The sequence below is a fragment of the Pavona decussata genome, unplaced genomic scaffold, assembly GCF_977016875.1.
Source record: "Pavona decussata unplaced genomic scaffold, jaPavDecu1.1 SCAFFOLD_261, whole genome shotgun sequence".
Classification (NCBI taxonomy): Eukaryota; Metazoa; Cnidaria; class Anthozoa; order Scleractinia; family Agariciidae; genus Pavona; species Pavona decussata.
In genome coordinates, this window is record NW_028145664.1 from 818484 (window position 1) to 846317 (window position 27834).

The 27834-nt window shown below is 40.7% G+C and overlaps 2 protein-coding genes across 2 annotated transcripts in view; both read right to left on the bottom strand.

Annotated features, from left to right (window-relative positions):
• The window catches only part of LOC146456089 (uncharacterized), a 201870-nt gene that overhangs the window by 113698 nt on the left and 60338 nt on the right, over positions 1 to 27834 (bottom strand). The window lies entirely within an intron of this gene.
• Positions 1242 to 27771, bottom strand: LOC146456092 (uncharacterized). The gene is made up of 6 exons (XM_085093541.1): positions 27291 to 27771; positions 11991 to 12212; positions 7006 to 7162; positions 5885 to 6057; positions 1589 to 1810; positions 1242 to 1345 (listed from the first exon to the last, which is right to left on the bottom strand). Exons 1-6 carry the CDS (start codon positions 27586 to 27588, stop codon positions 1242 to 1244), a joined length of 1176 nt encoding a protein of 391 aa, XP_084949667.1. The 5' UTR covers positions 27589 to 27771.

Genomic DNA, 27834 nt, shown 5'->3' on the forward strand with positions numbered 1-27834 from the left:
GGTCTTACTCCTGATAGGAACACTCGGAATTTATTTTTCCGAGTTTGCCTGTGTTATTACCGAATAATACATCATACTCATTTGTTCCCCAGGCAGTGGTAGGGCATTCGAACTTGTAAATGTAAGGTCTTAGGTTCGACTCCTGATAGGAGCACTCGAAATATCTTTTTTGCGAAATTGCCTTTGTTATTACTGAACAATAAATCATTCTCATTTGTTCACCAGGCTTTAAAAATATTACATCACGTTTCCTTTCATAGCTTCAGAAAAGCACCGAAATTGAGCAAAAACCAATCAGAACCATTAATCAAAGAAACACTAATTTACCTTAAACAACAGTTATATTAAGAAAAGTTTTTTTCTTTATTTTAATAAGGGATTTTTCATTTTGTGAAGAAAACTGCCGGTCAACGTCGCGGTGGACAGAATCCCTCCTACCAATCTAGATACGGTTAATCTAGCTATATAAAAGAAACAAGTGAAGTATGTATGGTGTTCTCTTGTTCTCAAAGTGACGTCAGCAACCACTAGACCCATGCTCCTTAAAACTCGGTCGTGAACCAAACTGGTGGTGATTTTAGGCTATTTTCCGTTTTTCCAGAAGGTACAAAATACCGAAGATTACACCAAATAAAAAATAATACTTCTTCAGAGATGCCTACCGAAATATGGGGATTTTCTGAGGGGGAAATGGGGATGGAGGGGTTTAGGTGCACTTTAATTGAGTGAGCTCAGCATATTGTTAGAATCAATGGAGGCTGCCTGAAGTAGACTTGTTAGTGGAAACTTGCAAGTAAAGAAATATTACACATTACTTCCACGCCTTTTATTCCAGCAAGTCATTCGGAAGCCTCGTTTAATGTTAAATATTACCAGGAGAATCTGGCTTGAAAGTATTTAAGCAACACTATTTAAATTAATATCCTCTATTTACATAAGACGTTATCAAAGTTTTACACAAAATGCATGTACTTGGCTAGCAGAATCAATTTTTAGAAAGTGACAATCAAATGCTGCTTACCGTGAACAAATACAATAACAAACCAGCTTTGGTAAACTTACTTCTTCACCAAGTTTACAAAAAAAATCCACTTAATACATTGCACCGATTAAAACGCTTTGCTCTGCAGACATGAAGGCGTTGGAAGATGGAATTTTCACAAATTTTAACAATGTACGAAGAAAGAGAAATGCGGTCATCTAATAGTCAATGCAGAAGTAAGAAGATAGTGAATGGTGGTCTATGTGTTATTGATGGCTTTGTCAAAGGAGGAGTTGTAGTGTGTTCTGTTAAGGAGTGTGTCATAAACTTCATCAATGAAGACCTCGGGGAACCTGTTTTTAACTAAATTGGTGCATTTTTAAACTGAACAGTAATGGTAAGCTCCCTAATTTTCAATTCCTTATCGTCGCAGAATTAGTATGCGACAGATGTCACAAGAATCTTCATATGGATATAATTGTTTAAAGAATGAAGGTAAAAATATAATGTGAATTACATAAGTATTAGTCATATGTATTAAAAAATCTAAAAGTTAGTTACCAAAGGAAAAAACAAACACAACGGAAAGCAAAAGAAAAGGCAAACCTGTAACCGAAAACGTTTTTGAATCTGTCCCTGCCGGGTTGACAGCCATACAAGTGACGTTTCCCTCCTTTGTAACTTTTACAACTACAGTATCTGTTCCCTGACCCAAAATGGTGGAATTCTGAATTAGCGACATATTCATGGGACGAGTTCCTTCAGCCGAACACTTTACCACGTAACCTGGAACTGTTTGCACCGCAGGAATCGTTATTTTCGGTTTATCTGAAATAGTATGAGGCAAAGATAAAAGAATACCGTTTTAGAAAAGTGTCACCCCGGACTTAATTGCATCTTTAATGCCTTTCGGAATTACATTTTCTATCGTCCTTTTTACTTCTTCCTTAGAAACGTCAACAAATTCGCTAAACGGCCATTTTGAAAATTAGTGCTGCCACTACAATAATCTCGCGCGAGGTGATTATAGAAGGATATGACGCAATCCTCGACCAATCAGATAAACAGAATCTCAGTCTATAATCACCTGAGTAATTATACTAAACTGAATATATTTAACAATTATTCCATAAGCGCGTGTTTGAGATAAGATGATAGGATATAATCATTTCATATCCAAAACGCGCGAGTGGAATAATTATTATCTTAAAAAGCAATCGATAGATATTGCTAGATGTAGATGATTTTGCCTTGCAAGAACAACCAGGAGATAAATTAAAGGTCGCTATTTTTCGGGCATGCTTTAATGGTTCATGGCCGCTATATCTGTCTCGATTTGAAACAACATATCCAAAGAAATTTTGTATTATTTTAACTTTTTTTCAAAGATCAATTAATTAAGTGAATCACAGAATAGCTGGCATGAGGCTCATTTTTAATCAGACTTGGCCATTTTAAATTATTTGGCACCATTCGGGTCCAAGTAACATGTATACAATTGTGAATGTCTTTGAATATCTAAGTCGCCAAATTGCACGGGAGCGCTAAAATATTTACCTACAAACAATAAGCATAGAGGCATAAAAAGCTAGTAGAATGAAAGAGTCAAATCATGCTCTGTGATTGGCTTCCCGAGCGGTCAAGATGGAGCGATCTTGCCTGCTCGGGATAACCCGTTGCCGGTGAGCTCAGCAGCGAAAGTTTAATCCACAAACAATGCAATATTTCCTTCCATTTTCTTGTTGTTCTGGGGCAACCGCTCACTAAAATGTTAACAACATTTGCCTAGATAAAAGGAAGGGACATGAAATCTTCTTGGGGTAGGGTAAATTTTGTGACGTTGAATTTATGGTTTGCTCTGCAGTGTCAGATCTTAGAGAGGTTAATTTGGTAAAATTTTTTGTTTATTATTGTCTCAAGTCGAGTACTAAATTGATTAGTTCTCCCACTTTGCAAGGAATGTTTTTACATTCTAGCGTAGTGATAGGTGCGTTTAGTGTTCAGTGCAATTCAGAAAAGTTGTGTTTCTTAAGTTCACCGAAGCGCACGTTTTTAATTTACCTGCCGTTTGCTTGTAGTAAACAACAAAATCTTCTCAAAGTAGCTTCGAGACACACCGTGCGTTGTCTTTCGCTGTGCTTGTTTATTACCACGTGCACTGTACGATCCTCCGATTTCAACGATTTTTTCCATCCACTAATAAGCTCTAATGTCTCATTAGAACATGTTCACATCCACTCAGCCAATCAGTTCCCAGTATTTGTGTGCTCTTTATCAACACAAACTTTGTTAAATTATGTAAAGAGGCCGCGGCTTTTAAGGACAGGGAAAGTGTGGGGTAAAGTGACATTCATTAGTATGCTCTATATAGAGCATACTAATGAGTATATAGAGCACTGGTACGGGTATGGCTTGCCATCACCTCTCAGAACTTCCAATATGAATCTTGTAAGCCAGTAATTTACCTCTTTCACGGGGGTGGTGCCCAAATTAACTGGAACGGACCTATACTCATCTCTAAGGGTTTCAATTTGTGTGTTTCGGTATTCATTTCAGACTCGATAGACGTTTATCGACCACACGGTACTTTGTCGAGTTGGAATTCTTTCTCTCTCTTTTTGCTCAATTTCGTTCACTGTGGTAGGCTTTTGGAAACATGCACTTTTATCGAATTCATCCCCCAAGCACTCGGATATTTCTACGCTTTCAAAAGCAAGTAACTCTTGAGTGGCAAGGACGGCCTCAACTTCCTCGAGCTCTGCACACTGGTTCATAGCCGGAGCAAATGAGCCATCAAAACAACAAAGAATAAACAAAGCTCCAAAGAAAGAAACATTACGGTGACATCCAAAACAAACTAACAACGTGATTCTTACGTGTGAATGACAAAATTAAAATACGATCACAAAAAGAATCTTCATAAATTGCGGTTTCTTCGCGGATGTGACCATGTTCTAAGGCGATTAGACAATGAACACTAGTGTCCTGGGATATAGGACATAGCACCTCTCGCATTAGATAGAAGTGTCATTCGGGCTACACCCTCGTGGCCTTCTATCTATGCTCGAGGTACTATATCCCATAGACCCCTCGCGTTCATAGTCTAACCCTTACTTATACTTAAACGGCGACAATAGGGCAGCGAGCAATATAACGACTAAACTGTTTGGTTTTCTGTTCTTATAGTGTTCCTCATAGCTAATTTGAGAAATTACATTACGTAATTCTAGAACGTTCCGAGCTTTTGTTATAAGACTTTGCCTAGTCGGTCACCTCAATATATCAGTAATTTAATATCAATAATTAAACAATCTGCCTACCACTCACGCTTAAATGATGTAATTTTACGAGAATTCCCTCTTGCAGGCCAAAAAAGGCACTTCGAGGGCGTGAAAAGGACGGATTAAGGTTAGACTTCATCTATAGTTTTGTTCCAGAAAACATATGCCGGGACAGATATAGGCCTCTGAAATCGGCCCTAATTTCAATTCGAAATCTAACCCTTGAAGGTCGCTGTCTTCAACAAGTGAGTTCAGTAGCACATTAAAAATATGACTTGCGACTTAATTCTTACACTGAACGAGAGATAATAGAAAGATTTACTTGCAGCTGAGACAGGAAAACGGGAGTAGCTATCGTTGCTGTGTGTGAGGCTTCTAAAGATGCACGATTTTCCAGTTTTTCCGGGGGGCCGAATCAGGCGTGTAGCCGTAAATTCAACTTTTCTAATTTTTAGAAAAACGAGAGAGCGGTGGAACTTTTAATTGTGATTTTTGAAAATAGTTCACCAAAGAGAACGTTTAGGTGAAATAAAATGAAATCTGAAATTTCCTCTCTGTCGTGGAATTTTTGATCTTTACAGTCAGTAGCTCTTAACTATTGCGATAAATGCGCAGTCACTCTGTAGACGCCCCCTCCGCCCCCCCTCCCCCCCCCCCCCCGCCCCCCGGGTTTGGGGATGGAAATCGCTTGTGTCCGAGCAAGTGAAATAGTTGAGCAGGAAAGCGACAAGTTTAAGCGATGGATTAAGGAAAGCATATGTATTACATCGAACACTCATACTATGAACAGGGACGAGGGAGCTTATCTGCTTTCTCCCATATGGACACAAATGATCTCCATCCCCAAACCAGACGGGGGGGGGGGGAGGGGACGTCTACAGAGTGAGTTTGCGCATTTATCGCAATAATTAACACCTTCAGAAGCCTATTTAAGGCTTCTGACACTTTTCATGTTTTTCAAGTTTTGATAAAGATGGCTGACAGTCCTCGAAACTGTTAGCATTAATAAGACGTTAATATAAGACTGGCTGTGATGTAAGAACATTCAAATCGACTGTTTATCTTCTTCAAGCCTGATGAATTTCTTCAAGAAGGACTGAGAATCAGGTTTTTACTAAGATCATTTCAAAAAAATATATGAAATTCAGCTGTGAAACCGCCCGAGTCGGGAGGTTTGCCATTTTTAAACTCGTTCAGAGCCAACAAGCATTCATTTTCGGTGATAACGCCTTCACAACCACTAGACATTTGCTACGGCAAAGTAGTCAAATAGCTGGTAATTTATGCAGTTAAACCACACAATGACAGTTCTGGGTATCAGTGCCTTGAATCAGTGCTACAAAACCGAAAGCGTTATTTTCAGATTTTGCAGCTTATTAGCTTTACAGCAATATAAAGTTAACGTTCTTAGGGTTTCTGATAAGGTAGCTGCCTGAGGGGTGTATTTCCTAAATAACCGCGCTTAATTTAATACTGCTTGACTATTTATTTTCTTTTTCAATAGTAACGCGTACATTGTAATCGGTGAATTATAATTTACCATGACAAACAATGCTTGAATAAATTGAATTTTACTTTGGAGAGTATTTCGATAAAATTTCGTCCGACTCTTTGTACTTACCGGGAGCAAGAAAGGAGAAGTCTAACTTGTATCCTCGGCGCGTGACATAGCCGTTTGAGTGAAAGGTTAGCACAGCATAGCGTCCAGTGAAAGTAATATTCAATCCAGACTGCCACCCACAGTATGTACCTACAATATAGTTGTTATCATTGGAAATCCTCAAGTAGCCATATCTGAAAACAAGAAAGACGTAGTTGTTTTGTTGATGAGATAATATAAACTTAAATGACATTAGCTTAATATACAACTTGATAATATAATATGTGGCAAAATTACACGCATTATTATATGTTTACTGAGTTAAAGGAGTACGGCCAATTACTAACAAATAAGTGCAGATATATACATGAAAGTAGGACAAACATTACAATAACTTACATTTAAACTATATATAGACGAATCGACAAGCTAACCGATAAAAAATGCTAAAGTAATCCATGGCCTAATAATAGATGATGCAAATACAACGACACGGACAAACAAACCTTACACACAGCTCACCAAACAAATTGTCTAAAAATAAAAGCAAAGGTTCCAAAACAACCCATGATCAGGCCAGTATAAAGTACAGACAGGCGCAAAGAGTAGAAAATGAGATTACATACATGCAAAACTAGTTTATCACATGTGTGTCATGACAATAAATGACAAAGCAGTCTAGTTATTGATTGATTCTTGGCCTCAGATCAAAACAACAACAATAACAACAAAAAGCAAACAAAAACACAAAAAGAAGAGAAGCAAAGAAACAGGCAAATGATTCTCAAGATAAAAAAGGGCACTTTTACAGTAATCAGACTAACAAGTAACTTTGTTCTTTACGATGTCTTAAAAAACACTTTTTCCGAGTAGTGTATATACCTTTTTTTTTATGTTTTTTTTTTTGTTCTTTTATTCTTCTCCAGTCATCTCGACAATATACATTAAAAGAATAAAGGTATTAAAATAACGGGGAAAGGGCCAAAAACAGAAAGACTATTACTTAGCCCTAATGATGGTAAAAAAAAAAAAACAAGGTTTAAGCAAATATAGACAAAACAAAGAAACAACCACAACCACCGTTATCATTCAATATAGGTTATGTAATGTATACTCTAAACACTGATTCGATAGTTTTGTACCCGCAAGGTGAATAACCCTCCAGGGTAAAATAAGAAAAGTAAATCCTTATGGCCATGTCGTGTGGAATTTGTACCCGATAAACACAGTCCATGTTGTTTGGATAGTTGTTTGGATATCCGGGACTTTTCAGTACGTTGTTGACAACGGCACCACATCCTGTTGGATTAAGTAGACATTTAGTTTTAATGAGTAATTTCTTAGATATAGATCAGTTTGTGATTGATAAAAGTTAACGCTAAAAAATCACGACGTTTCGACCTTTCCGTGGTCAATTTCAAGCGCGGGTAAAAAAAAAAACAAAGCTTAATAGCATAAATATATTACAAACAGTTGAAATCGGTAAGAATGTCATGAACGCTAAAATGTGATAAAACTTGTCAATTATAAGTATTTATAAAGTTAAAAAAGGACATAAAACAATGAAACAATAAAACAATAACGAGGCTTGCTAAGAGCTGATCTAAACAAATAATTTTGCGCGGATGGAATCACACTGTTTATTTCCTGTTGGTTTAAGTTCTTTGTTAAAAAAAAGCATTTTGAAAATGAGGCAGTCAAGTTGTTCTGACATTTTCTTAACATTTTAAAACTTCGCGCAATGCCATTTGGGGCTATATTGTGCTGCTCCTTCAGGTGGTTTCCGTTTGCCAATCCCTTGAGTTCTTCAATTCGCTGGTGAAGGTGTCGGCACGTGTTACCGACATAGCATGCATCGCACAGACTACACTGAAAATAATAGACAACGCACTGTTGATTCACAAGGAGTGGCTTATCTTTCCTCACTTTGATTATTTTCGTTCGTGATCTTTTGACTTGTGTACACCGGGTTGGTATCCTCATTGATCTTCCGACCGAGGTCTCCAAGTTGTATGCGCAGTGCGTTTGCAGATTTCTGATCTTTGAAAGGCAGTACGATTCTTACTGGGGCTTTTTGCTTCTCAGGTACTTGCTGTTGGGTACGTGAATCCTCAGACACTTTTCAATCAATGAATTGGCGGATGGTAGACTGCACAAGTTTGTCTGGGTAGCGCAGTCGGGAAAAAGTCTCTCATTCCTTATTAATGAGCTTCCACGTAGATGAGAGCTTAAATGCAAGGTTGAGGATGTTTCAAAATTTTAAGAAAGTGTCAGATAAAACTTTACTGCCTCATTTTGGGAATGGTTTTTACCAAAGAACTAAAACCAACGCCGAACAAACAGTGTGATTCCATCCGCGCGAAATTATTTGTTTTATGTCCTTTTCTACTTTATGAATACTTAACATTAACACATTTTATCACATTTTAGCGTGCATGACTTTCTTACCGATTTTAAGCTGTTTGTAATAAATTTATGCTAGGTTTTGTATTTTACTCGCACTTGAAAATGACCTCGGAGAGGTGGAAACGTCATGATTTTTTAGCGTTTACTTTTTTACAAAAAAATTAAATAACCATTATAGAAAGGTTTAAGGGAAGAAAAACTGAGTAAGAGAACATAAAAAGGACGTTTTAAGTAAACATGATTACTCTCTTTTTTCAGTACATTCCAAAAAACATTCACTACAAGTTCAATTTATTAGATATTAAACTGAAAAAATCAGCACAAAAAAAACGGTATAAATTAATTAGTGTATAGCTTTGTACGGTGTCACTACTTAAATAAAAGCTAAGCTTTGTGATACGTTTTTTGTTCTTTACTATAATTAAAAATAAAGAATAGAGCGTTTTACAGGGAAATGCTGGGAATTTTTCTCCTATGGACTACAAGTCAAACGTTAGTAAATAATAAAATAAATTTTCTTCCTTTGGTGATAGGTGTTTTTGTTGTTTTGGTTAAATCTTCGCCTTTGTATCCCCCTTAAAGTCGAGTTCCTAATTGTTCACGACAGCGCAAAGGGGATCTGGGTAAAGTCAAGTTGTGACGTAAAATCGAGGACGACGCTCAAGCGATTTTCAGTCAGTTATCGTTATTTTTGAACTGTCAAAGCTTTCTGTAGCAAAACCCGTACGATTCGGGCTCTATAGCAATCAGAATTCTACTGAAATTTTACAACGTCATTTACGTCATCGCATTTGGAGACGAACTTTGACTCAGGCGACTCAGAAATCAGTTTTATTGCTGGATACGAAATGGAACCCGATTAGGATTTATCCCGTTTATCACCACAGGGATAACCTAAACCTCGAGTGAGTCTAGGGATGACGAAGCTGTTGCTTATGCTGACAACTCACTGGCGGACGCAAAAAGGACAGCGAGATACCAAGGAGAAGTGAAGGTCGTATTCTAAAGGACCGATTAAAGGACGATGTAGAACTCAAGGAATGTCAAGATTCGCGATTGTTTCCATTAATTTCGCGCGTGGTTTTGTCGCGCTTATTGATATTTTCCACGTGTTGGCACGCTTTCTTTACACGCTAAAGCGTTTGTATTTCTTTAATAATTTACCCGCTAACATAACGTTACTGTACTTTAGATACAAGTGTAGAAATTGTGGAGTCGTTTGGTTACAAAAATGTGCGAACGTCGTTGCTAGCGCTGTTGTGGACTGTAAGGGTCGTTCTGCTATCACAAAAGTATAAATTGCTGGAGAAGCGGTAATTCCGAAGCTGCCTCGCTCTAACCCGTTCTTTACACTCTCGAAGGGGATTGACAGGCTGCTGAGCCGTCGCGCCACTAAATTATAAACCTTACACGCTCTTTACACCCTGACCACTAATGGCGAACCACCGAGACTTCGAGCCACTAAATTGTTGACCCTACTCGTTCTTTACACGCGACTGGCGAGCCGCCTCACTGAGTTATATACTTCTCGAAATGTGTCTCTCTATTGTTTTTTTGTTCCGAATCTTCATCCTTTGATCCTTTGTGCATGTGTAATTACATACAAAATAGTCAGTTACAAAAAAAAATTCGAGCATATTACTGAAGTCTTCGATGACTCCCATCGAGCACCCTTCTTTCTCACAAAGTCGACCCATCTTTTTCTTCGTTTCTTCGCCTCTGGACGCTCATCGCCTTAAGAAGGTATCGTACGGCTCGCTTTTCCTTCCTGCAAATTCCTAATCTTACTGCAACCTCTGCAACTGACTGCAATCAGAAGTCGAACCCACTATTACTAGTTCGGATGCTCTACCACTGAGCTACAGGAGACTCGTGGGAGCTAAGGCCATTAAACTAGGTTTATGGGACAAACATCCCGCATACTGCTTCGAATGGAATGTCGATGAGTGGCATGTGCGCAATGAAAGGAAATGTGATGTGATATTTTTTTAAGCCTGAGAGCATCTGAACTAGTAGTCGGAAGGTCTTAGGTCTTACTCCTGATAGGAACACTCGGAATTTATTTTTCCGAGTTTGCCTGTGTTATTACCGAATAATACATCATACTCATTTGTTCCCCAGGCAGTGGTAGGGCATTCGAACTTGTAAATGTAGGGTCTTAGGTTCGACTCCTAATAGGAGCACTCGGAATATCTTTTTCCGAAATTGCCTTTGTTATTACTGAACAATAAATCATTCTCATTTGTTCACCAGGCTTTAAAAATATTACATCACGTTTCCTTTCATACCTTCAGAAAAGCACCGAAATTGAGCAAAAACCAATCAGAACCGTGAATTAAAGAAACGCTAATTTACCTTAAAACAACAGTTATATTAAGAAAAGTTTTTTTCTTTAGTTTAAAAAGGGATTTTTCATTTTGTGAAGAAAACTGCCTGTCAAAATTTGGTTGCCATGACAACATCAAAGTCAATGAATACAACTGACCGCATAAAACTTCTTTTAGTTAAATTTCTTAAAACGACCTTAAGTTTCATGGAGTTTGCGCAAATATTAAAAAAAGTTATGCAGGTTTAAACGTCGCGGTGGACAGAATCCCTCCTACCAATCTACATACGGTTAATCTAACTATATAAAAGGAACAAGTGAAGTATGTGTGGTGTTCTTGTGTTCTCAAAGTGACGTCAGCAACCAGTAGACCCATGCTCCTTAAAACTCGGTCGTGAACCAAACTGGTGGTGATTTTAGGCTATTTTCCGTTTTTCCAAAAGGTACAAAATACTGCAGATTATACCAAATAAAAAAAAAATACTTCTGCAGAGATGCCTACCGAAATATGGGGATAGGTGCACTTTAATTGAGTGAGCTCAGCATATTTTTCGAATCAATGGAGGCTGCTGAAGTAGACTTGTTAGTGGAAACTTGCAAGTAAAGAAATATTACACATTACTTCCATGCGTTTTATTCCAGCAAGTCATTCGAAAGCCTCGTTTAATGTTAAATATTACCAAGAGAATCTGGCTCGAAAGTATTTAAGCAACACTATTTAAATTAATATCCTCTATTTACATAAGACGTTATCAAAGTTTTACACAAAATGCATGTCCTTGGCTAGCAGAATCAATTTTTAGAAAGTAACAGTCGAATGCTGATTACCGTGAACAAGTACAATAACAAACCAGCTTTGGTAAACTAACTTCTTCACCAAGTTTACAAAAAAAATCCACTCAATACATTGCGCCGATTAAAACGCTTTGCTCTGCAGACATGAAAGCGTTAAAAGATGGAATTTTCACAAATTTTAACAATGTACGAAGAAAGAGAAATGCGGTCATCTAATAGTCAATGCAGAAGTAAGAGCATAGTGAATGGTGGTCTATGTGTTATTGATGGCTTTGTCAAAGGAGGAGTTGTAATGTGTTCTGTTAAGGAGTGTGTCATAAACTTCATCAATGAAGACCTCGGGGAACCTGTTTTTAACTGAATTGGTGCATTTTTAAACTGAACAGTAATGGTAAGCTCCTTAATTTTCAATTCCTTATCGTCGCAGAATTAGTATGCAACAGATGTCACAAGAATCTTCATATGGATATTATTGTTTAATGAATGAAGGTAAAAATATAATGTGAATTACATAAGTATTAGTCATATGTATTAAAAAATCTAAAAGTTAGTTACCAAAGGAAAAAACAAACACAAAGGAAAGCAAAAGAAAAGGCAAACCTGTAACAGAAAACGTTTTTGAATCTGTCCCTGCCGGGTTGATAGCCATACAAGTGACGTTTCCCTCCTTTGTAACTTTTACAACTACAGTATCTGTTCCCTGACCCAAAATGGTGGAATTCTGAATTAGCGACATATTCATGGGACGAGTTCCTTCAGCCGAACACTTTACCACGTAACCTGGAACTGTTTGCACCGCTGGAATCGTTATTTTCGGTTTATCTGAAATAGTATGAGGCAAAGATAAAAGAATATCGTTTTAGAAAAGTGTCACCCCGGACTTAATTGCATCTTTAATGCATTTCGGAATTACATTTTCTATCGTCCTTTTTACTTCTTCCTCAGAAACGTCAACAAATTCGCTAAACGGACATTTTGAAAATTAGTGCTGCCACTACAATAATCTCGCGCGAGGTGATTATAGAAGGATATGACGCAATCCTCGACCAATCAGATAAACAGAATCTCTATAATCACCTGAGTAATTATACTAATCTGAATATATTTAACAATTATTCCATAAGCGCGTGTTTGAGATAAGATGATAGGATATAATCATTTCATATCCAAAACGCGCGAGTGGAATAATTATTTTCTTAAAAAACAATCGATAGATATTGCTAGATGTAGATGATTTTGCCTTGCAAGAACAACCAGGAGATAAATTAAAGGTCGCTATTTTTCGGGCATGCTTTAATGGTTCATGGCCGCTATATCTGTCTCGATTTGAAACAACATATCCAAACAAATTTTGTATTATTTTAACTTTTTTTCAAACATTAATTATCTTAAGTGAATCACAGGATAGCAGGCATGAGGCCCATTTTTAGTCAGACTTGGCCATTCTAAATTATTTGGCACCATTCGGGTCCAAATAACATGTATACAATTGTGAATGTCTTTGAATATCTAAGTCGCCAAATTGCACAAGATCGTTAAAATATTTACCTACAAACAATAAGCATAGAGGCATAAAAAGCTAGTAGAATGAAAGAGTCAAATCATGCTCTGTGATTGGCTTCCCGAGCGGTCAAGATGGAGCGATCTTGCCCGCTCGGGATTACCCGTTGCCAGTGAGCTCAGCATCGAAAGTTTAATCCACAAACAATGCAATATTTCCTTCGATTTTCTTCTTGTTCTGGGCGAAACGGTCACTAAAATGCTCCCCCCTCTCCGGGGGCGGTACTTAACAGATGGTTGGGTAAAGAGTTCAAACCCTGACCCTGTTTAAGACACAATGCTCTGATTTCCCTATCCCGTTTAAGGCAGAATTCAAAATTTTTAGACCCAATCTAAGACATTTAACCCAAAATCATACCCTGTTTAAGACTAGAATGAATAAGAATACACTAGTTTCTTACTGTATTTTAATGCATTGGCAATCACAATCTACTTGAAATCATTGAAATATGCTTCGTTCTTCAAAAGACCAATAAACAGTCGTCTAAGCTTATCCTGTTTAAGCCATTAGGTCACGTAGCGATACCCTGTTTAAGACAGAAAGTGATGAAATAGCTACCCCGCTAAAAACAAAACACCCTAAAAACCATACCCTATCGGGCCGCACGTCCCCGTTAAGGTCACATAAAGGAGTACCCTCCCACCCTCCCCGGGGCTAAAATGCTCTCAACATTTGCCTGAAGAAAAGGAAAGGGACATGAAATCTTCTTAGGGTAGGGTAAATTTTGTTTTAGCTTTCATGAATGTGACGTTAAAAGTTATGGGTCTCGCTGCAGTATCAGATCTTAGAGAGGTTAATTTGGTAAAAATATTTGCTTATTATTGTCTCAAGTCGAGTAATAAACTGATTAGTTCTCCCAATTTGCAAGGAATGTTTTTAAATTCTAGCGTAGTGATAGTTGCGTTTAGAGACTAGTCCAATTCAGAAAAGTCGTGTTTCTCAAGTTCACCGAAGCGCACGTTTTCATTTTACCTGCGTCTTGCTTGTTGTAAACGACGAAATTTTCTCAAAGTGGCTTCAAGAGAAACCGTTTGTTCTCTTTCATTTGCCTTGTTTTATTACCACGTGCACTGCACGATCCTGCGATTTCAACGATTTTTTTCGATCCACTATTAAGCTCTAACTTCTCTTAAGAACATGTTCACATCCACTCAGCCAATCAGTGCCCAGTATTTGTGTGCTCTATATCCCACAAACTGTCTTAAATTATGTAAAGAGTCGGGGACTTTGAAGCACAGAGAAATTGTGGGGTAAAATGACTACTCATTAGTATGCTCTATATAGAACATACTAATGAGTGTATAGAGCACGGGCAAGGGTACGGCTTGCCATCACCTCTCATGACTTTCAATATGAATTTTGTAGCCAAGTAATTTACCTGTTCCACAGGGGTGGTGCCCAAATCAACGGGAACAGACCTATACTCATCTCTAAGGATTTTAATTTGTGTGTTTCGGTATTCATCTCAGACTCGATAAAGGATTACTCGATAGACGTTTTTAAATTCTGTCTCTTTCTCTTTCCTCAATTTTGTTCACTGTGGTAGGCTTTTGGAAACATGCACTTTTATCGAAATTTATCCCCCAAGCACTCGGATATGTCTACGCTCTCATAAACAAGTAACTCTTTGGTGGCAAGGACGGCCTCAGTTTCCTCGAGATCTGTACACTGGCACATAGCCAGAGCAAATGAGCCATCAAAACAGCAAAGAATAAACAAAGCTCCAAAGATAGAAAAGCATTGTTATTCATAAAATTCTACCAACATTACGGCGACATCCAAAAAAAAAAAAACAACTTGATTCCCAAGTGTGAATGACAAAATTAAAATACGCTCATCAATAGAATCTGCATAAAATATGGTTTCTTCGTGGATTTGACCAGGCAATGAACGTATCAATCTTGTACCCAGAGTCCTCAGGCTCTTTGGCGAGCGGTTGGTCAACAGGACAGACTCTGGGGTACTGGAATTTTATTACCGCAGGATTTCTGCGATAAAACAATGGAAGTGGCTACGAAGCTGAAACAGAGCAGCCAATCAAAAAAATTATGTTTTTTTCGAATTCTCCAGAGTCCCTCCTGGCGCCTACCCGCTGACCAAAACGCCTGTGGACTCTGGGTACGAGTTTGTGAACGCATTAGAAAGAAATGCCACTCGGGCTATGCCCATATCTTGCAATTCCAAAAACCTAATCTATTTAATTCAGTGTAAGAAGTGCCACTCCCAATACATTGGGGAGACAAAGCGCAAACTTAATGAACGTTTCGGGGAACATCGCAGATCTATCCTAAATCACCATCAACTACTCAACCCTACTCCTGTCTCGCTACATTTCAACCAACCTGGCCACTCAATCAACGACGTCCAACTAATCCCGCTTGAACTTATACGCAGCAAACGTGACTCGGTTAGAAAGGCTCGTGAAGCTCATTTAATCAACAAAGCTAAAACATTGCACCCTCTTAATATAAATAGACGTGACGAAACACGCCAATGACATGTCTCACACTTGTAACTTAGTCCTAATCGACCAATCATTGTCATGTATTTTATATTTTAAATCTTCTTTGTAACGATCCTTTTATGTTTCTCACTTTTCTTTTTTGTTCAGCCCCCGAGGAAGGTTTGTATTGCAAACCGAAATATCGGGCAAATTTTTTTTTTTTTTTTTAAAACAAATATATTTCAGTTATTCTAGCTTTTGTTGTTTGTTCTATCAAGCTCGTCACCTCCGCCGTTGGGATCAGTCAGCCGTTAATATTTTGTACGCCCACATGGCCTTCTATCTATGCTCGAGGCACTATATCTCATAGAACACTCGTGTTCATTGTCTAACCCTTACTTATACTTAAACGGCGACAATAAGGCTGCGAACAATGTAGCGACAAAGCTGTTTCGTTTTCTGTTCTGATAGAGTTCCTCACACCTATTTTGGGAAATTACATTACGTAATTATAGAACATTCTGAGCTTTGTAATGAGACTTTGCTTGGTCGGTCACCTCAATATATCAGTAATTTAATATCAATAACTAAACAATCTGCCTATCACTCACGCTCAAATGATGTAATTTTACGAAAATTCCCTCCTAAAAAAATGTAGCGATTATAATTTGGTAGTAGGCCTTTTGTCACCGCGGCTCCAACACTGTGGAATGCTTTACGTCTTGCCATACAGTAATCTAGATCACTGCATCCTTTTAAATCCTCGCTGAAAACTTATCTTTTTAAGTTAGCTTTAGATGCCAAGTATAACTCTAATTTATCATACCTAGTTTAATTTCCACGCTGTAACGCGCCTTTGGTCATTTAATATATTAACCGAGAGTGAGGTCATTACAGGGAAATCTCAGACCGAGGCCTTGATGTATTGACCGAGCGATGGCGAGGTCAATACAACAAGGCCGAGGTCTGAGATTTCCCTGTAATGACCGAACGTACGAGGTTAATAATTTATTTATTATATGGCTTTTTTAGCGCAATTCTTAAAAACAATACAATAAAAACACCGGGAGTAATTTTCCACACCCGCATGCGCGCGCAAGAGGTCATTCCAGGTCGTGTTCCCTGAACCGAAACGAACCTGGCGATGCGATCGAAACCACAAGAAACAGTTTCGTTGACAATGAGGCAATTTTTGTCTTTATTACGTCAAGATATAGGGCAAATTTAACCACTTAAATTTCAAAAACACCCCCTGACTTGTGTTTACAAGTGTTTGACCTTTAAACATTTTAGAAGCTATAGCAAAGATGAATTTTGAACACTTGGGGAGAACTTGCAGTGATTTTAGTGACACCCGAGATGAATATTAATCTTCGTCGTCGCTCTGAATAACGTAACGGAATCAGACAGAAATCTCTGGATGCTTCTCTGCAGTCCCGTGAAAGAACTTGGCTCGTATTTCTCGCCATTGGTTTTCCTTACGTCTTTAAAGAACTTTCCCAGGAGGTGGTCAAATTCTTTCGGCGGTAAGTCCAAAATCTGAACATTTGTCTTGTTTACCTCGCCAAGAAAACGGTAAAAACACTTCATATCACTTGACGTTTTTTTTTTTTTTCACAGTGTTTTCCCTTTGCTGCTCTTGAACAAACTTTTGTAATTCCTCTTGACTGTTCCCGAAATTTTCGTCTTCGTGAGTGATAACTTTGCTCATGTTGTTTTGCTCAGTTTTGGCCTGTTCTTCGTCCTTTGATAATAAAACTAGCTCTCGCTATGGCTCTCTTCGTCGCTCATACTAAAGAAGTATCTGTATGCTAGTTTTTCTTTCAGTTATTGAAAATATAGTTGTACTTTGTCCATATTTTTTCTTGTTTTCGCCCACGCGCTCGTAGCCCTTACTCACAACTCAAAAGAGCCGTCGAGCCGAGAAAAATTTCCATAATGCCCGGTCATTACAAGAAAATCTTGCCTGCTCAGCAGCCAATCAGAGCGCGCGTACTATTGTAGCCATATAATAAAAGTTGTTAATTATAAATATTTAGCATAAAAATTCATTTCCTAATTTAACAATTTTTGAAAGTAGAAAAAAAATAATCTTAAGATCCGTGCGAGTTATTCAGGAAACAACAGCAAAAAAAGGTTAATTTGCCGTCTAGGTGACCTAACGAGTTCATCTTGAGGCTTCTTTTATGGCTTATACGTTTTTTTTGTTTTTGTTTCTGTTTTTGCTTTTTAGATTCAAGTGACATACTTGAGGAAAAGTCTTGCGAAGATAGGAGGGGTCTTTTCTTCATGAAACGTTACACTACTATTTCCGGACTTTTCTGACTTTAACTAGCTAAAATTGTCCTAGTGAAAACACAACCAATAGGGTTAAAATATTTTCCAGATTTGAACGAAATCTGGCCAAAACATTCGTCACACACTAATGCACAAAAGTGATTCAGGCTCCTGCGAAAATCGAAAAAGCATTCTTGCGTCTTCCTAGCGCATGAGACTCCTTAAAAAAATATTCTATTATCAAACTTGACAGTAGATTTTCTCAGTACCCAATGGGCATATCGAAAAAGCCTGAACGCTTTGGTAGCCCATTATCTCCTGAAGGATATAGTCTAGCTTGCTGGGATATCTGCATTAACGTGGGAGCTGGTAATTAATGCACTCAAAGCACACACTGACAGTTTTGGGTTTTAGTGCCCTCATCGCCTTCAAAACCGAAAGCATTATTTTCAGATTGAACAGCTTAATAGCTTTACATTAACATATAGTTAACGCTTTTAGGGTTTCTATAAAAGAAGTCTGAGTAGATTTGGAATAACCCATTAACGATTGTTCTGATCCATCAGACTTCGATCCTTTAGTGACTAAAGCCACTGAGACGTAAATCCTTCATCATAAGTGTCACTGGTTTTATTGGCAATAAAATTTCTTGGTGAAACGAAAAAGACGTTGCACCGGAGAACACGATAAAAAAAGGCAAAACCAAAAAACCCTAATCTAATTGAAACTTGATCTCTAAGACAGAAAGCTATTGTGCAATACAAGAGATTGTCATTTAAGATGCAGGAGCGTGACATACGTGACGGAACACTCCCCGTCTGGTATTTTAAAAAAAACCACTATAAATGAGAATAAAACTGTAGTTCACTTAATGATCTCTAGCGATATACTAAGAGCGTTCATCCCACGGAGGTCTTCATCTTCACAAGATTCTTCTCGGTCTTCAACAAAATCACCTCAGTGACTGGTCTTATGTAGCTCCTAGTTGGCCCATCTTTAGCTGTCACTAGTTCTACCTTCCGCACTTTGCCGTCTGCACTGGGATAGACGCGAGTGATGCGCGCAAGAGGCCAACTGTTCCTGGGCGTTTCCTTGCGACGTCAAAAAACCAGGTCTCCCTCTCCCAGGTTTCTTGACTCCTGTTGCCATTTCCTTCGAGGTTAGAGCGTTGGCAAATATTCTCTCCTCCAACGAGTCCAAAACAGGTTGGCCAAGTACTGGACTTGTTTCCACTGTTTACTGTACAAATCCTGGCAGCTGAAGCTCCCTGGCATGGCCTTGAAGCTCTGAGACTTCTGTGTGAGCAGAGTGGCAGGGGTGAGAATTTCTGGCATGTCTGGGTCTGTAGCAACTGGCACCAGAGGTCTAGCGTTCACTATAGCCGCGACTTCTGCCATTAGCGTCGACAGGACTTCATGAGTAAGATGCTTGGGTCTGAGGTCTGCGAAAATGGATTCAAGGATTCGACGGGTCATCCTTATCATCCTTTCCCAAACTCCACCAGCCTGGGAGGCATGAGGAGGATTAAAAACCCATTCGCAACCTTCATTGGCCAAAGGCCAAATAGGACTGGATCAAGCAGTCATCCATCTCCTTAAGGCAGGATCAAAGCTCGTTTCATGCTCCCACGAAATTGGTTCCGCAGTCAGAACGGAGCTGTATTGCTGGTCCTCTCAAATCCAGAAATCGTCGAAGTGCATTGATGAAACTTGAAGTATCCAATGATTCTATCAACTCGATATGGATGGCTCTGGTTGCCATGCAAGTGAAAAAGACGGCCCAGCGTTTGCTGTTTGCAGCTCCTCCTCTTGTCCTTCGCGTGCTAACCAACCAGGGGCCGAAGACATCAAGCCCGACATAACTGAATGACGGCGCAGGAGTAAGGCGCTGGGCAGGCAGGTCAGCCACTTTCTGAATTTGCTGATGACCCCTCAACTTCTTGCATTTGATGCAGCTGTTGATGACACTGTTTACCAGCCGCTTGGCTCCAATGATCCAGAGCCCACTGCTTCTGATCAGCCCAAGAGTGAGATGTCGCCCTTGATGTAGTTCTCTCTCGTGATAGTAATTTACTAGAAGAGTAGTAACATGATGTGATGCGGGGAGAATCAAAGGGTGTTGCTCTTCATAGTTAAGACCTGCTTGTTCCAATCTGCCACCTACCCTTAGGAGTCCATCTTTGTCGACCGCTGGGCTCAATTTCAGAAGTGGGCTTGTTTTGGGCAATCTTCCTGAGCTTGTGAGACGATCGATTTCATCCTTGTGGGTTTCGTGCTGAATGGTCTGAATGATCAACAACTTCGCCTTGTACAGGTTAGCCAGAGAAGATGCTGATTTCTGGCTGAAATGGATACTTTGGACGAATGAGATCAGCCTTGCGATTGCCATCACGAGGGGTTGCCATCGGGAGAACCTGGAGAAACGGCTGGACCCTAGACATTCATTTGGCAGCATCCGAGTGACCAAAGTCTTCACCAGTGGGCGGACTTCGGGGTCGTCCTCAGCAGCTTCGGAAGCCTCCCTGCTGACGGCAATACTGACAAGTGAATCCTGTGAGTGGAGGAACTTGGGGCCGCTGTGCCACATACTGTCAATCAGATTCTGGGCATGAACTGATCGCGTAGCGAGATCGGCAGGGTTCTGAAGAGTGGGCACGTAATGCTATTGTTTCGAAGTTGAAGATCTCCTGATTCGTTCCACTCGATTGCTAACGTAGACATAGAAACGGCGGCTTTCATTGCTTATCTATCCAAGGACGACTCGACTGTCAGAGTGGAATGCAGTGGCCTTGAACTCGAGATCCATTTCTCCGGTGATCAGCTATGCTATTTCAACTGCCAGCACTGCTGCACACAGTTCAAGACGAGGAACAGTTGTGGCATGGGATGGAGCAAGCTTTGCCTTCCCCAGCACAAAGGCGACTTGAATCTCTCCGTCACAATGGATGGTTCGAAGATATGATACGGCACCGATAGCTTCATTGGACGCATCACAGAATGTGTGTAGCTCACGATGACTGAAAGCCTTGAGAGATGCTGACGTGTAGTAACGAGGTACTCTAACCAGGGTTAGTGCCCGGAGAGTTTGGCACCAATCCTCCCAACCCGGCCTTTGCTCTTCTGGCAATGGTTCATCCCAACTTTCTGGGTGGGGCCTGCTTGAGGTTTTCATCATGGATCTCAGGAGCATCTTGCCTCTTATAACGACTGGGGCGGCGAGTCCTAGAGGATCATAAAGACTGTTTATGACGGATAACACGCCTTTTTTCGTGAATGGCTTCTTCTCCTCGGAGACTTTGAAGGTGAAAGAGTCGCTTGATATGTCCCACAGCACGCCCAAAGAACGCTGCACTGGGATTGTGTCTTTTGAGAGGTCTAGGTCGCGAAGGTCAGCAGCTCGATCCTGGCTGGGAAAGGCTTGTGTCACTGCAGGGTGGTTTGAAGCTATCTTGTGCAGGCGTAGGTTAGCAGTGGCCAGCATAGCGTGCGTGCGGTGCAGTAGGTCTATGGCTTTGCCAGGATCAGCTACAGACTTAAGCCCATCGTCGACATAAAAGTTGTTCTCCACAAACTCCTTTGCGTCGGAGCCGAATTCCTGTTCTCCAACTTCTGCTGTTTTGCGGAGGCAATAGGTGGCTATGGCTGGCGATGATGTATTTCTTAAGACATGGACCTTCATTCGATACTCAGTCAGTTCCCTATCCAAGTTATTGTCTTTGTACCAGAAGAATCGTAGCAGGTCCCTATGGCTGTCTTGAACGAGGAAAGAATGTAGCATCTGTTCAATGTCTGCCATGAAAGCCACGGGTTGCTGGCGAAAGCGTATCAGGATACCAAGTGGGCCATTTGTCAGATCTGGGCCTGAAAGTAACATTTTGTTGAGAGAGACACTCCTAGTTTCAGCTGCAGAGTCAAAGACAACACGGATTTTCCCGGGATTTTGAGGGTGGTAGACGCCAAAGTGGGGTAGATACCATCGGAGAGTGGTTGGGGACGACTCAGTGTCTTGTACAGTTTCTGCGTGCCCATTGTCGAACAGTTTCTGCATGAAATCTAAGTAGTGTTGTTTCATCATAGGATTTCTGTCTAGGGTACGCCGTGTTGACTTCAGCCTCTCGAGAGCATCTTCCCGGTTATTGGGGAGGTTTTCTATCCCTTTGCGGAGCGGTAAGGGTGCTTCCCAGTTGCCCGACACTCCCTTGGTCAATGAGGTCTTCATTATATTGATAAACTTCCTGTCTTTAACCGACCGAAGGCCCAGGTTTGTTGACGTTTTTCGTCCGTACGAAGACGCCAGCCCCGAATCCATCTTCGAATGTGCCGTTTAAGAAGACCCCAATATTTGCCAATTGTCCTGCACTTGAATCATGTCTGATGTAGAACCGATTGGTACAAGGCTGCAGCAAGGAGGGTCGGCCATTATCGAGAACTTGTGTCCTGAAGCAAGAAGTCTCAGTGGGCTTGTGAGCACCGTCCAGGCAGGCGTTTCCTAGGACCACCCATCCTAAGTTGAGGCGTTGAGCCCATGGAGCATCCCTAGGTCCATTTCTAAACTCATGGATCTTGTGGAGAGCTGGTGCATCTTTCCCGATAAGCAAAAGCACTTCGACATCCGCGTCTAATGCAGGGATCTTGTCCGCAATGGAAGCGAGGTGGGGATGGGCTCTGGCAACTGACGGTGTAGGGATCTCTTCTCTGATGTCTGGGATAGCATCGCATTCTGTAAGGGCAGGGAGAGCGTAACTAAAGGCATTGTCTAAGGACTCAACAACAAGGTTGTGCGCACGTCTTCCCTGCACTTGGCTTGTCCCCGAGCAAGTCTTCAGCATGTAAGGGGTGGCCTCCCCTTCCAGGTTCAACATGTTGAAGAGCTTTGACTTGGCTAGGGAACAGTTGCCCTGATCGTCGATGACCACATAGGCTTTGATCTTGTTTTTGGGCTGGCCGTTCCAGTAAATAAAGGCTGGGCAGATCTTCGAGCACGATCTTCCTCCGGCTGTGTTTCCACAAACTTCTGTACAGCGGGCTGTGACATTGGAAGGTTCCCCGCCTTGCCGATGGGGGTCTGCTGGGCGTTCTGGCGCTCGTGTGTTTGAATCTGGCCCACTGGAGGGTCCTATGTGCAGTGCCGTGACGTGTTTCTCGCTTTGGCATTCCATGCATTTCACTGCCACTGTGCAGTCTTTGGCCTGATGGCTACTGGAGGTAACACATCGAAAGCAGATTCCGTGTTGGTCTAGCACATTTTTTCTTTCGGTCAGGGGCATGGCTCTAAAGGCGCGACATTTTCCAAGGGCGTGGGATAACTTGTGGATGACGCACCACTTTGCAGGATCCCGGGGAGCTGATTGCCTGTATGTTGGCTCCGAGACCTCGGTCTTGAAAATTGTCAGGCCTGATCTGAAGGGGGGACTTCTGGTGGGCTTGACAGGAGCCTTGGGTGGAGGTGCAGTTGAAGACTTCGGTGCATTGGTTCTTCTTTCTGGGCTTTCAATTGCCAAATAGAGATCGTTCCTTTTCTTCGCAAGCTCTTGGATGAATAAGGCAAACTCGTTAAAGGGAGGATAATCAACCCCATGCTGCGATTTGTAGCGATATGCATGCCTTTGCCATCTCCCTTGTACATCTTCAGGTAGCTTGATGATTAATGGTTTAAGGAAGGCTGGCTCGTCAAGGATTTTAAGGCCTGAAAGTGCACCATCTTCTTTAGCGCATTGTAACTCAAAGAGCAGATCCCCTAATTCGAGTAAGCCTTTATTGTCCTTGGCACTCAGTGAGGGAAACATTGTCAACTTGCTCAGATGTACTTGAGTGATCACAGCAGTTGAGCCAAAGCGTTCTCCTAGCTTCTTCCAGGATTCTTTAACTCCCTCTGTTGGGTTCACTATGTAAGCATTGCGTAGACGCTGGATGAGCCTTTTAGATTCGCCGGTTGTATACTCTATCATGAGGGCTAATTCCTTGCTTGGACTGATCTTCACCTCTCTTACCATGTTCTTGAAGGCCGCTTTCCAGGTGTTGTAGTTTATAGGACTATTGTCAAATTCCTCTATGTTCTTAGAGATAAGCTCTCTTCGGGCCATAAAACTGAATGAAAATTTCAATGCGGTCGTCCGGCTTGGTGTTGTTTGGAGTAAAAGGTTGTGCTCCCGGATTCAGCTCTTTTGCAGGACATGGCTTTTCCTCCTTCACCGTAAGACCGGGCGCTTTCAAGTTCATGGCAACAGGTTCTTCGCTGTAATAATGGGCTGGTGGTTTTAAATCCACAGGCTGGCTGTTAATATATCGTTGAGTGCGCTCTCGGGGTTCTTCGATGGGTAGATCTCGTAGCTGAAATTCGTAATTCAGTCCCAGTTCTTCATGGATAGCTTCCGCTCGGGCGACAGCCACGGTCGCTTCCTGTTCCGCTCGAAGGAATTCCAAGCGTGCTTGTTCGTCACGTATTAACCTTTCAAGGGCTCATTGATCTTCTCGCCTTCTCTTTTCTTCTAGTTCAAGCGCTAGCGCGGATTTAGATTGAAGTTCAGTGATCTTCTTCTGCGTCTCGGCCCTTTTTAACGCTGCTGCTGCCTCTCCTTTTGCATGCGCTCGTATTGCGTTCGATGACAGAGACGATTTAGAAGCGCGTGACCCCGATCGAGAAGACGCTGATTCCTGACCTGATTCCGGTCAATTCCTTCGTTTATCGCTGCCTGAACGAGTTCTTTACGGGTCCTCATCATTGCTTCCAACGTTCGTCGCTCATCTTGGTGCTCTGGTGTGCTTGCGTGCGCTGTGAAGTCCATTAGCGAAATCCACACGAGTTCATAATCGCTGAATGTTGAGCGCAAGTCACCTACGGCTTTGCGGATAGCTTCAACAGAGTCTGGAGTTCCCTTGAGATTAGAAATCGAGCGGACCGATTTCTACCACATGTTTTCGAGCTTCTGTGTATCTGCCTGCAGTCTATTTTCGATCACCTTCGTGCTAGGTTTCGAGTGTCGCTTTGGCCGCGTTGATTCAGTCTGCTTGGCGGCATCTTCAATTTCTGTGTTAACGAGTGGAAGAAATTCCTTTTCCGTTGTTGTGGGACTTTTACCTGAGGCCCCAAGGTCAATTACTTTCGTAACGAACGGATTAGCGGAGGCTTCTTCTTCCATTTCACTAACAGAACCGTGGTTTTCGGTGTTCTTCTGTTTCTCGAGCGAGTCATCCACGTGGATGTCTTGATTGCTTTCGTCGGCCGGCGGTAAGTCTTTCGTTTTACTATTCTGATCCATCAGACTTCGATCCTTTAGTGATTAAAGCCACTGAGACGTAAATCCTTCATCAAAAGTGTCACCGGTTTTATTGGCAATAAAATTTCTTGGTGAAACGAAAAAGGCGTTGCCCCGGAGAACACGATAACAAAAAGGCAAAACCAAAAAATAGGCCCGCGGTGCGTGCGTGTAGCTACTGCATTCTTGTTTCCATTGTTATGTGAATACGGTGCTGTTTAGTATGGACAGCTATTTTAGAAAAGGTTGTCGTACGCGTACGCTTGGGTACTCATAGAGCGACAACCTTTTTTGAATTAGCTGTATACAGCTATTTCATCTAAGGTTGTCGCGGCTCAAGTGTACACACCCAGACCGTGAGCATGTGAGGTAAAAAGTAAAAATAAGTGGTTATTCGACAAATGACTGACATACTGCAAGATAGAAATTGGTCGGGGCTCAGCCCAAAAAATAGCTTTGTATGACTCGACAATATCTTTTCGAAATTTTATTTTCAATGGATTTTTCTCAGAACGCTCAGATGCAGCTAACAATGACATAAACATGAGGCATTGTTTTCTCATCAAGAGATAAAAGTCCTTGTGTAAGTGGCGTCTGATTTGCTGTTCATGAGGTACAAATTAAAATAATCTGAAGTAGATGCCGCTAACAATAATATAAACATGAGGCATTGTTTTCTCATCAAGATATAACTCCTTGTGTAACTGCCGTAGATGCGGCTAACAATAACATAAACATGAAGCATTGTTTTCTCATTTAGATATAACTCTTGTGTATCTGGTGTCTGGTTTGCTTTTAATAGATATGTTAAAAGGATTAATTACTACATTAGTTTTCGTAATGGATATCTCTGTAATGCGTGTCTTTAGATAAGACCTTTAGATGTCGTGCGTGTCAAAGATCATTCATTCCTGTGTTATCCTTTGTGAAAGCAAGAGCAACCCACCCACCTCACCCGGGTTTAGGGTGTTGTCTCTTCAGTAGTATCACACTCGAATAAGCATCCGTTTACCCCATCTGCTGAGTCTGTTTGTGGTAGTGAATTACACTAGTATTTGTATTTGAGACAAAAAGACGTATTACCAGATTCAAAGTAAGAAAAGCTCTAAACAATAAGTTTGTTTGTATAACCTGTAAAGTCTATCGAAATTGGACGCTTATCAAATTTACTACCGGCGTTATTGTGCGCCAAGAAAATCAATCGTGATCCCAAGGTCTCCGAAAGCTGCTTCGGCATGCTTGTTAAATCACAAGCGGACCACCCTCTGTTTGTGTCGTGTAATGACTGTTTGCAACTCGAGACCTTATATTCACGCGACACGATCGGTTGAAATTATTACTGAGTACAGATATTTAAAGACGCCTTTTACCTTTATGTTGAAAAAACGTTTCAAGGAAATGTTGATTGAGTAACGCGTGGTGTTTTTTTTTGCCATTCCGAGCCGTAGAAACTCTTCTCTGGCGCGTTTACTGTTCAACAGTGTTGCCGGCGCCAAGAAAATTGATCGTGATCCCAAGGTCTCCGAAAGCCGCTTCGGCATGCTTGTAAAATCACAAGCGGACCACCCTCTCTTTGTGTCGTGTAATGACTGTTTGCAACTCGATACTTTATATTCACGCGACACGATCGGTTGACATTTTTACTGAGTAGAGATATTTAAAGACGCCTTTTACCTTTATGTTGAAAAAACGTTTCAAGGAAAGGAAATGTTGATTTATCACGCGTGGTGTTTTTTGCCATTCCGAGCCGTAGAAACCCTTCTCTGGCGCGCGCGTTTACTGTTCAACAGTGTTGCCGGCTCTAGTTCGGCCGGTACTAGAGTCTCAAGTTTCAAGTTGCAAACAGTCATTACACCACACAAACAGAGGGTGGTTAGCCTGTGGTAAAATCGACTCTATCCATCAAACGGTAAAATCGACTCTATCCATCAAACCGATAACATAGTAGCTACTAGCGCATGCGCAGTAGCTACAAAAACCCTAATCTAATTGAAACTTGATCTCTAAGACAGAAAGTTATTGTGCAATACAAGAGATTGTTATTTAAGATGCAGGAGCGTGACATACGTGACGGAACAACGATTGTCTTCAAAATTTCACAGTTGCCCTTAAACCTTCGTTTCTCGGCCGACTGTACATTTTTCGTACAATCTTTCGCCTCGGACAATATCGTCCGATATGGTAGCCACCTAAGGGGTGTATTTGCTAAATAACCGCGCTTAATATAGTACCACTTGACGATTTTTTTCCAACAGTAACGCGTAGATTATAATCGGTAAATTATTATTTTTCATAACAAACAATCCATGGATGGCAAATTGACATTTACTTTGGAGAGTATTTCGTCCGACTCTTTCTACTTACCGGGAGAAACAAAGGAGAGATTTAACTTGTATCCTCTGTATCCTTTGTACCCGTATGCATATCCATCTGAGTGAAAGGTTAGCACAGCATAGTGTCCAGTAAAATTGATATTCAATCCAGACTTCACCCCACAGTATGTACCTACGGTATAGTTGTCATCATTGGAAATCCTCAAGTAGTCATACCTGCGAACAAGAAAGACGTATTTGTTTAGTTTATTTATGATGAGATAACATAAGCTTAAATGACATGAGCTAACACAACTTGATAAGATAAGATGTGACAAAATCACACGCATTATTATATGTTTACTGAGTTAGAGGAGCACGGCCAATTACTAACAAATAAGAGCACATATATACATTAAAGTAGGACAAACATTACAATAACTTACATTTAAACTATATAATGATAAATCGACCAGGTAATCGATAAAAAAAAATGCTAAAGTAATCCATGGCCTAATGATAAATGATGCAAATGCAACAACACAGACAAACAACCCTTATAAACAGCTTACCTATTCTTCTCCAGTCATCTCCAC